Source organism: Anabrus simplex, chromosome 1 (assembly GCF_040414725.1).
Source record: "Anabrus simplex isolate iqAnaSimp1 chromosome 1, ASM4041472v1, whole genome shotgun sequence".
NCBI classification, from domain to species: Eukaryota; Metazoa; Arthropoda; class Insecta; order Orthoptera; family Tettigoniidae; genus Anabrus; species Anabrus simplex.
In genome coordinates, this window is record NC_090265.1 from 1,117,527,545 (window position 1) to 1,117,539,630 (window position 12,086).

Consider the following 12,086-nt stretch of genomic DNA (forward strand, 5'->3'; position numbering starts at 1 on the left):
TCTTTTCTTGCTCAGCAGTTTAACTCTCGGGGCGGGTGCGAAGCGTTCTACCATGTAACCTTTTCCTAAAATGTAACTACTCTTTTCTTCGATTCTCTTGTAAAGCTACATTCTGGGATAGAGAGTGCTAACCCTCTCGAGCTCCCACTCATATTGTTTTGAGGTGAACTTATTTTTCTCAACCTATTCTTCGATAATGTAAAACAAATTGTTCTCTTCTTAAGTCACCTCTTTAGTATGGGATTAGCCCTTGTATTAACGGCCTAGCGCCAAGTAGATCTTAATCAAAGTGTATTAGGAGTGCAAGTTCGCCTCCTCTCAAATTGTTTTAGAGGTCATTTAATTAACCTTCTTGTCATTTAATAGACCTCAGTAGGTTGGGTATTTTACCCCTGTGTATATGTCCTTTGAGGACAGCTTAAAGGTGGAGTTTGGTGTGGCCTGGGAGAGGCTTAAAATTGAGAGCGAGTGGCTCTTTTGAAAATGGTATATTGTATGCCTCGAGGAGGCTTTTCAGTGTAATTTGGAGCAAGGGCTCCTAGGTATGAATGGGGTTTTCTGCCCCTCTGTTAAAATTGTGTTTGGGGTAAAACTGAGCTGATTGCCCAAGAATTATGTTTCTGAAGCCCCAAATGGGGTACCTATGTAAATGTATTTTTCAATTGTGTTTCGGCTACTAAGTACCTGTTCTATTTGTTGTTACCTAATTTTGAAAAGAAAATATAACCTTGTTAAATTTTACGTTAACTTTAATTCCGTAGTTTGAGACCCATTCACGCCCGCACCTTCTTACACCTCTACCTACCATCAAAACGCGGTAACATGTATTATTGGAATTAAAGTACATATACTGTAATTCATTTTTACATAGTCATTTATTCCCCCTATAAGTTACTGAAAAACCTATGTTTATATTGTGACTATAGTAGTGCATGTAACTAATTCTTAAGGTCAGCAGTTTTATGCACACATCTATGATGCACTTTTTAATAATTATTTTTACATGTTGTAAATAGAGTATAGTGTTTTCAGTAATGCATTTTCCCCGCTTTTGACGTCCAATTTTTTTCAGTCCCTGCGAAAATGTACTAACGAAATTCCACTGGTTATTGATCGACAGTACAGTCAGCACAGACCCTGTGATGTGATGGCATGTGGCCTCTGTAGAGGCCTGGTGCAGGTCTTTCTTGTTTATGCCCATTGGCGATCTGTGCGCCAGGATGTGTGTGTGTGTTTGTGTGTGTGTGTGTGTGTGATGATAGCAATGATGATGATGATGATGATGTTGATGATGATGAGATAGGGAGAGGGTGAAATCTGGTGTTGGTGTATAGTCTACTCCTGTTGAATAAGTGCTTAAGGCTTACCGTTCCCATGGATAGTGTGAGAAGGGCTGATGAAAATGTGTCTTAGCTCTCATTGGTGATACTCTTGTAGTGAAAAGTTCAGCTGGTATACTAAGTTACTGTTGCCCAGGGAACACATGTATGAGTCTATTAATATACAGGGTGTATGTAAATTATATTGTCCAAAAATCAGGAATGTTCTTCGTGTTATGTAAAGAATGATCGTGCAATCAGATTGGCGGAGAAAATTTTTCCTTTTGTGAAAATGAGGCTACTTTGTTACATCCGGGCACGCGATTCAAATCCATGAATTCACCATATTTGCTGTGCCAGAGTGCATACCACAGCCCGTTTCTATGCTTCAGGGAAGAGAAGGGAAGTGGGATGACAATGCTTCATGTGAATGCACAAGTTTATCGTTCGTTTAGTGCAGTCCCTTCCAGCCCCAGTAGGCTGTTCTGTCCATTTCAGTACACCAGTGAGATTTTTTTTTACAATCTGCTTTACAGGGCACAGGTAGATCTTATGTGATGATGGGACGGGAAAAGGCTAGGATTGGTAAGGAAGTGACCATGACCTTAATTAAGGTATATCCCCAGCATGGGGAAACCACAGAAAACCATATTCAGGTCTGCAGACAGTCGGGTTTGAACCTAATATCTCTCGAATAAAAGCTGATAGCTACATAACCCAAATCACACAGCCACTTGCACATTCAACCTTTGTGTCCATCGGTGGGTGACTGCATGAAGGAGGGCAGAAGAGAACCCTTCTGTGACAGTAGTATGCACATTTCACCATTGGTTTAGTGTCAGTATTTTGACTGTCGTTGTTAGTGACTATTTACTTAGGTTGCATGTCCTTCCTCCTTGCCTGAATGGCGAGTAGAATCTCGGTAGAATCACTGCTTGGATTATTGAAAGATGTTCCTCTGGATGTTCGGCTGTGTCATACTGGCACTCCACCATATTTCACTCGCCATGTCACACAGCACTTAAATGATCATTATCCATGGTGGATTAACCACGATGGGCCAGTTAAATGGCCTCCATGCTCAGCTGATTTAACTCCTGTGGACTTTTCTTGTTACGTGAAGACTGAAGTAGAAGGGGGGAATGTTGGACATTTACTGTAATCAAACCATTGGGTGCATTGTTTCTTTTGTTCAGTATTTCATTCCTTTTACAATGTTGTGAGTAAATTAATGCATGGTAGCAGTGATGCATCTTTGTGCATGTTAAATAATAAAAAACGTTACTGAGACCAACAGACGAGACAAGAAGATCGGGTGCATCGTGTGTCTTAATTACTGTGCATTCTTACGCTGTGTGTGCAATTATGGCTGCTTAATAGGCAAACTGTGGGTATTGTCTGTAATAGTAAAGGACAATTCTGCGTGAAGAAACTTGTGCATTCGCTTGGAACATTATCACCCCACTTCCCCTGACTCAGGCACAGCAAATAGGATGAGTTCGTCAATTTGAATCGCATGCCCATAAGTAACCTCATTTTCTCAAAAATAAAAACTTTCTCCGCGAATTCAATTGTGCCATAGTTCTTCATGTAACATGAAAGAACATCCCTGATTTCTTTGTCAGTATAACATAAACACATCCTGTATTCTTCAGGGAGGGTTCTTTCTTGCTCTCATAGAGTTCTGTGAGGATATACAAAATAATATCTGCATCCGCTCCGTATCCGCACTTCCTTCATCCACGAATGTTACCCGCATTCGCAAATTGTTATCTGCGGATATTGCAAATATTTAACTACAGTGTATTACACCCAAGGTATTGGAACTGATACAGTAGATCTGTTAACATAACCTGGCACCAGAAACCCTAGAGTCACCCGAGTTTATGGGGGATTTTCTCTTACGACAACTACCGATGTATTGACCTTTGTTCTTTCCTTCCATTAATTGCGGCCAGGAGCCAGTTAGGCTTAGTTCAGATTTATGGCTTTATGGTCTCAAGGCTCTTTATATATCACCATTCTCCCATACTAATGTCAAGGGTCGCCTAACCACAAGCAAGCAAGAAATTATCAGCAAAATTGTCCGCACTGCCATACAGTTTGTATCCGCCAAGACACTAACTTCGCGGATATCCACATCCGTGCAGGGCTCTAGACATAAAACCATATCCATCAACACCTGATGTCGAATTATTGCACAAGTACATCACTCTCTTCCCTCAAGCCATTGTTCAAAAGTAAAAATCGAACTGAGACCAAGTAGAACGAAAGCAGAAACTCTCACCTGAATAAATTATGGTCGCAAACTACATTATCCTACTTTCCGTTACTTTACTTGACTCTGGATAAATACGAAGGTAATCCCAAAAATAAAGTTTCCTATCTTTTTATAAATACATAGACCTGTTTATTTCTACAATGGTTTACATCATTTTACAGCTTGAACATTTAGCTGTTTTTCTACATAATCACCATTTCAGTCAATGCATGATTTGCTCAACCTTTACGACTGTTTCAATGGAAATTAAGAGTCTCCCGTCAATTGGCGATGGAATTCAATCTGTTCAGTACCTTTTACGTTAAAAAAACGAATAACTGCACGCACTTTGCCCTTGACAGTAACATCCAACAGGACTTCCATTCTCACCGGCTGCCAAGCCAAGACTGAGTGCCTCAGTGCGGTGTGCACATTTTTTTATGCGAGCGCAGGAAACACTCTTCACAATATTGTGACCAACAGCCACACGAACAGAGTTCTGTATTTATAAAAAAATAGGAGACCTATTTTTGGGATTACCCTTGTATTACGAGTTAGTGGATTGGTTCCTATCGTCATTTTATTATCCTCATCCCATTCATCACTGCTAGTGATTTTTGGAAGGAATTTTTCATTCATTGAGATTCTCTTCATATATTACGATTGAAGAGGAAACATTGAAAGGATGGCAGTATAAGTATATTGCCGTTCCTTAGAAGGCTGTGACAGATTAAGTGAAAAGCATATCAGAGGTTGATTTTAAAACGTACAAGACATACAAAACTTTGATAGCAATGTATTGATTTCATATGAAACTACCGTACATGAAGTTAACAGGAAACGTTTATGATGTTAGCCTGGGACAGTTATGACGAAAATGGCAATTACCATATTTTAATTAAGGCCATGGCCAGTTTCTTTCCCATCCTAGCTCTAGCGATGTTAAGCTACTTACAAGAAAGAAACTTTTTGTAGATCTTATTAAGATCTAAAATTCATTTTCTTACCGTTAGAGTTTTATTATATTTATGAAAGTTGTACCAACAAATTTTGTATACAAGGGCTTAGTAACTTATGTGGTAGATGAATTTGCATGCTACTGTATGTGTTTTACCATGAGTGAGAAACTGTTTGTTAGAGGTACACTTAATATTTAAAGCATAGTGTACAATACAGATTCAGTATTAAATATATGAAATGCCTCCTCATGCAATTAAAATCGACTCTCAACCTATTAGGTCATGTTATATGCATATAGTACAGTACATGCTGAAGAGATGTTAAGTACAGAACAAAAATGGCCCACCAGACACCAGTGGGATCCAAACCCACAACCTCCCAAAAGTTGAAAGTCAATTTTGATTAGAATACGGTCGTGAAAATTCATTATTAGTTGACTTGGCCCACAATGGGCAACATGCATGCACTCTACAGTGCCAGTGGCAATACCTAGAGCAACCGACACAAAGTTGGGAGGTTGTGGGTTCGGATCCCAGTGGTGTCTGGTTGGCCATTTTTTCTGTACTTAACATCTCTTCAACACATACCAGGTACTATATATACATAACACAGTCTAATAGGTTGAAAGTCGATTTTGATAACAACACGGTTGTGAAAATTCAACATTCATTGTCTTCTTATGCAGTTTTCTGTTACAGTAGTGTAAATCATGCAGGTATATGAAATATAGAGAAATGGAAGTGCAAAGTAGTGAAGAAGTGAATCAACATATGAATGCCAAATTTACCTGTGATATCTGCTCTTGTAGCTTCAGCACTTCATAAAGGAATGTGTAGTTAAATACAGGTCCAAATTCCACCATCGCATTATCTATATTGTGTTTTACCTGAAATATGGAAAACAAAGGAAATTATTACTTTACTGCTTAATTAATTTCAGTATAAATTAGACCTGCACTGTGCGGGCATGCTTGTTGGTTTGTCAAGAAATAAACCAACCACTTTCAGAATCGAGTATGAGAAAAATATTACGCAGTACACGCTCTGTTACAAAGAAGTTAAAAATCATACCAAAAGTTTCAACAAGAAGGAAGAAACCAAACAGGTAAACAGAGTCTTGGTACACAGACAACCCATTAACAGGGGAGTGCACAAAATAGTAACTCCGTTCTGGTGGGGACGAATTTTCGTAACTAAAAAAATTATCAAATATATTCAAGAAACCCTCCAAATTTTGAAATATTACCTATATCCTAATTCTGATATAGAAATTGATTTTTTGCCTATTTGTTAACGTTTGTGGCGGGTGTTTTAGTTTTGGAGCAAAAATGACCTAAGTCTCATACTAGCTTCTGAATATTACAAATATAAATTTCTTCTCAGAATATCTTTATTTTCATATTAATTTCAAGAAAATCATAAAACATGTACACTGGAAATACTCTTTATCATAGGCCTAAACTAACCTACAAATTTCTGAAATAAATACCGCAATTGAGAAAAATACATTTCATGCAAGGTTTGCAATCTCAGTAATAAGTTGAGAGTAAGTACTTACAATTGTAGCCTGGTTCTAATCGTCTTCTCACAATAATTACTTCTTTATCAAAATGAATTTACACTTCAGGACTGATTTCACTAATTATATTATTTACACTATTCACACAGTTTGCATCTCAAACACTGTTTCTTAACACTTCTTGCATGTGATAAGCACGGAAACATGGAGCTGCACAGAGAGCAACATCGCAGTCACTGCACCTGTAGATTGTTTCACATCTCTTTCTTTTCGCCAGACACACCATGCACCTCTTCACACCATGATGGTGGATTCACATCAGGGAAAGGCCTACCGCTGAATCTTTCTGTGGGAGCAGCGGGAAGTGGTCTAACTGAACGGACAAGCATAGCTTCAGCAGGGATTTATCCTGTGTACGTTCTCAGGATTTTATCAATGAGGTGAATTCTGAAGTGCAGGTGATTGAATTTTCCTCCATGTTGTTGGAAAATGATGAATGAATTAAATACCACGAGGTCCAGAAGATGCCAGAAAAATTTCTGGTAATATTTCTCCATCTGTTTCCTTGCTGTGGAGTACGTAATTACATACTGATTGTAAAGATCAACCCCCCCCCCCCCAATAGAATCATTGTAGTCAATGCAAACTACAGGTTTCTCTTTAGTTTCACTCTTTCCTCCGAAAGGGACAGTTCGCATTTCTACATGATGGATACTACTGAGCATGCAAACAACTCTCTTTTCCTTACATTTTAGAACCATGAATTTCTTTCGATAAGCAGCTGTTTGTTACCTCTTCTTTTTTCAAATTTTTACTGTGGTTTTTTTTTTTTTTTTTTTTTTTTTTGTTATTTGCTTTACGTCGCACCGACACAGATAGGTCTTATGGCGACGATGGGGCAGGGAAGGGCTAGGAGCGGGGAGGAAGCGGCCGTGGCCTTAATTAAGGTACAGCCCCAGCATTTGCCTGGTGTGAAAATGGGAAACCACAGAAAACCATCTTCAGGGCTGCCGACAGTGGGGTTCGAACCCACGATCTCCTGAATACTGGATACTGGCCGCAATTAAGCGACTGCAGCTATCGAGCTCGGTAATTTTTACTCATAAGTTCTTTAGAGAGATTTTTCCGGTTGGTTCTTACTGTACCCACTGCGGCAGTATTGAAGTACGGTACAATGTACAGGATACAGTAGGTGTAAAAGAGGGATGGGAAGGACAGGGGGAAATGTAAAAGACAGATGGTCCCTTTTAAGGGAAAGGAGATTGCAGGCTAAGGGCTCTATTCAGGATCAGAATTCAGGACAGGTATCTGTGAGAAATAGGTATGAGTAACTGCAAGTAGAACAAAAGAGGGGAGATGAGGAACAGGGAACTGTTGCTGAGAATGGAAGTAGGAGAAAGGGAAAAGGTAGGTGTTATGTTCTGAACACTCTACTAAATATACTTATCCAGTACTTAACATTATTTTACTAGGAAAATCCATTTGTTACACAGCATGGCACAACTATTCATTACAATGAAAGTTCCAATGAGAAGAACAGCTGTTCTCTCCAGAGAGTATACATCTCTGTGTTGTTACACTGTTGTTACTAGTGAACTCACTGTATTATTCTTTAAAAAATACACTACAATCTCCCCCACTTAGAAATGTGTTATACACTGAATTTTAAATAAACACTTTGAAGCTGTAAACTTATCATATAGGGAATATAGACGAATTTAAAAAAAAAAGAGGGAGAACAGATAATCTATAGAATTTTGAAAAAGGTAGTTCACTTCTCGCAGAACAGTCAAGCCGAGTTGGTTCACAAAACAAAATCACGGAACCGCACAGACAGTCGAGTATGTCTTGATGTACGGACACGTACATTTGTTGGAACATCGGGATTCTGTCGTGGTGTCACTGCTCTATCTGGGGTTGATGGATTTGCTACTGGAACAGCTGGATCTTGGCATGGTGATACTGTTAAATCAGAATTAACCGAGACATGGCAATCTGGAGCTCTAGGTACGTCGTATGACTGGGCTGGTTCAAATGTAACTGATTTAGGTTGAATCACTGTCCCACGCATTTGGTCAATATGGCGTTTCAGTGTCCTTCCTGATACGTCCAAAATAACTAGATAGTGTCGCTGACCATACTTCTTTACAATCTTTCCAAGTTTCCAAGTGTACTTGTTATTTCAGAAGAAGCGCACCTGGACTCCCCCCCCCCCAACTTGAAACGATCATCCTGGTTTGGCTACGGATAATGAAGGTTGAGGTTGGATAGGGAAGAAAGCATCAAGGCGAATCCTCATTTTTCGGTTCAAGTATAGCTTTGCTGGTGACTTTCCACATGCAAGGGGTGTAGCACGGTATCAAAACAGAATCTTTTGTATTTTCTCATATATTGGGACATTATCATCTGAGGCAGAATGGAGACAATTCTTCAATATTTGAACATGTTGTTCTGCTAAGCCATTAGTGGCTGGGTGGCCAGGTGCAATGAATTTTTGAAAAATTCCATTTGTTGAACAATAGGTGCGAAATTCATTGCTTTGAAAAATGGCTGCATTATCTGAGACAATGCTTGCTGGAAATCCATGAGAAGCAAATATACGGATTAGCAACACGATTGTGGAGGTACTTGTTGGTGTATCTCGTAAAATTTGCACTTCTGCCCATTTTGATTTGGCGTCCACACAAATCAGAAAGTTGCCGTTCTCAAAAGGTCCTGCATAATCAATATGCACTCTTTCCCAGTTCTCTTTTGGTTCGTCCCATGGATGCACTGGTGATTTTGGTGGATTTGCTCTTGTCAGTGCACATGTTTGACATCCTTTTACTAGGCGTTCAATGTCTCGATCAATTCCAGGCCAATAGACGTAGCGACGGGCCAGCTTTTTCATCTTTACGATGCCCAAATGAGTTTCGTGAAGTTCATATAAAACCTGATCCCTTAGTCTGGAAGGGATAACAACTCTATCTTGTCTAAACAGCACACCCTCATTCAGAGTATATTCTGAAACTATCCGTTCATTCTGTAAATCAAAAACAAGTTTACTCAGTTCATGATCTTTACGTGTTTCATCCTGGATGGTGCAAAATGTGATTCGTTCGCTTGAAATTTGAAAAATTAGGTGCATAAATAACTGGTTAACTTTATCTCCAATGGAGATATCTGTTGAAGAATGGACTTGCTGTAGGAAAGCCCGCAATAAACAGTCAACATTTTGGTTCTCTGCACCCTTCTTAAATTGAACTGTGTAATCAAATCCTGACAAGAACGAAGCATATCGTAGCAGACAAGCAGATGTCATCTGTGGTAGAGCTTTGTTTTGCTGAAAAATACGTGTTATTGGTTCATTGTGAGTCACTAGTGTGAAGTGTCTGCCAAAAACGTAGGCGTAAAAGTGGTTGACAGCAAACATTATTGCCAAAGCCTCCCTGTCTAGTTGGCTATAGCTCTGTTCTGATACAGTCAGTGATCGTGATGCATACGCAATTGGCCTTTCTTCTCCATCAATTAGATGGCTAAGGACAGCGGCAACACCTGTTGGACTTGCATCTGACGTCAGAACTATTGGTAATTTTGGATCATAGGGCGTTAAGACCTTATCACTACATAACTCTGCTTTTAACTTGAGGAATGCGGTTTCACATTCCGAAGTCCATATGTAACGTTGGCCTTTGAGGAGCAGGTGCCGTAATGGATATGACATAGTGGAGAAAAATCTGGTATAAACCTGGAGTAGTATGTGATTAGTCCCAAAAATCTGCGTAGTTCAACAACGTTTGTAGGATGAGGCATGTCATTAACAGCTCTAACTTTTTCTGGTGACTTACTGATGGTATTATGCTGGATAACATGGCCCAAATATTCAATTCTCTCTTCAAAGAAAGAACACTTAGCTCGGTTGATATGCAGATCAAAATCAGATAATCTCTTCAGACATGAGCGCAAATTGTGTGCACTCCTCCAGAGTTGATCCGTGTACGATTAAGTCATCAAAATAGGTTTCTGTTTTTGGAGGTCCCCTGAGGATTTGTGAAATGATTCGGTTAAATTTGGATGGTGCTGTTTTAATTCCAAAACTTACAAGATTCATTCTATATGTTCCACAATGTGTAGATATAGTCTGGATTGTAGCACTTTCATCATCAACTGTCAAGTGTAGAAATGCTTTGAACAAGTCCAATTTACAAAAATATTTGGAATCACATAGGCTGTTCAACATATTATCAATTTGCCTTATGGGGTAATTTGCAGCAACAAGTTTCTCATTTACACCACATTTGTAATCAACACCTAACTCCTCCATCTGGCTTGGGAATGACGACCAATGGTGACCGCCAATCACTTGATGATACAGGAGATATGACCCCAGCTGCTTCTAGTGAGTCCAGCTCTCTTTCAACTCGTTCACAAAGTGCATAGGGCACATCCCATCCTCGTTGCCAACTGTTATGTTCTGAACACTCTACTAAATATACTTATCCAGTACTTAACATTATTTTACTAGGAAAATGCATTTGTTGCACAGCATGGCATAACTATTCATTACAATGAAAGTTCAAATGAGAAGAACAGCTGTTCTCTCCAGAGAGTCTGCATCTCTGTGTCGTTACGCTGTTGTTACGAGCGCACTCACTGTATTTTTTTTTTTAAATACACTACAGTAAGAAAGGGAAATATAGAGTTGAAGGTAGGAAAAGACAGGTGGAACAGGGTCATGAGAGGGAGAAAAGGGAGGAGGAAGTAGCTTCTGCAGCTGCCAGGAAAGATAGGGCTGACCAGGAGGGGAGGGGATCAAAATGACGTGGGTAGGGTTGAGGCTCTGGTCCTGGGGGATTCCATTGTTAGACATGTGGGGAAAGTGTGTGGAGGAAAGGGAACCAGGGTAGAGTGTTATCCAGGAATTAGGTTGAAACAGCTGTTGAGGAAAGTAGAAGAGAAGGAGGAGGGAAAGGAGAAGGTGGTAGTGTTTCACGTTGGTACCAACAACATAAGGCAAGCACGTGTAAGTATCATTGTACTTGGGGATGTGTGGGATCTGGTAAGTGCAGCATGGGTGAAGTTTAAGGAAGCAGAGATACTATGGAATACTATGTAGGAGGGATACTGACTGGAGGTGATTGGGGATTTAAATGTGAATATGAAGTGGGCATGTGGGAAACTGGGAGTGTGATTTCTAGATCCTAATGGCTGGGTAGGAGATAGGGATCTGCACTCAGATGGCCTTCATTTAAACCACAGTATAAGTTAGGAAATTTATTTAGAAGGGTTATAGGGAGGTACATTCAGGGAAACAGCATGGTCTAGGGAGTGGTGATAAGGGTACAGGGATCTGGAAGTCAAGCAGGGATGAAGTAAAAATGGCAGATAAGTTAATATGGGAAGGACAGCTCATTCAGAAAGTGATGGAACCAACTAGAGGAAAGAATATTCTGGACGTGGTGTTGGTAAAACCAGATGAGCTCTATAGAGAAACGGAAGTAACAGATGGTATTAGTGATCACAAAGCTGTTTTTGTCGTAGTTAATAATAAATGTGATAGAAAGGAAGGTCTTAAAATTAGGACAGTTAGGCAGTATGATATGGCTGATAAAACAGGCATGAGGGCATTTTTAAAATGTAACTATGATTGGTGGAAAACAGTAAATAATAATATAAACAGACTCTGGGATGGGTTTAAAGCAATTGTTGAGGAATGTGAAAATAGGTTTGTACCTTTAAAGGTGGTAAGGAATGGTAAAGACCCACTTTATTACAACAGAGAAATAAAGACGCTAAGGAGGTGCAGATTGGAAAGAAATACAGTTAGAAATGGCTGTGGAAGCAGGAAGAAATTGAAGGAACTCACTAAGAAATTGAATCTAGCAAAGAAGTCAGCTAATGATAGCATGATGGCAAGCAAAATTGGCAGTCATACAAATTTTAGTGGAAAATGAAAGGGTGTGTATAAGTACTTTAAGGCAGAAACCAGTTCCAAGAAGGATATTCCAGAAATCATTAATGAACAAAGGGAGTGTGTATGTGAGGATCTT

The 12,086-nt window shown here is 39.5% G+C and overlaps 1 protein-coding gene across 2 annotated transcripts in view; it reads right to left on the reverse strand.

The window, feature by feature from the left end:
* LOC136858195 (NPC intracellular cholesterol transporter 1 homolog 1b) overlaps positions 1–12,086 on the reverse strand; it is a 212,824-nt gene that overhangs the window by 86,271 nt on the left and 114,467 nt on the right. For both annotated transcript variants that reach the window (XM_068225409.1, XM_068225411.1), the window contains exon 10: positions 5,327–5,425. In XM_068225409.1, coding sequence (XP_068081510.1) covers positions 5,327–5,425 — 99 coding nt within the window. The remainder of the gene's footprint in view (positions 1–5,326; positions 5,426–12,086) is intronic.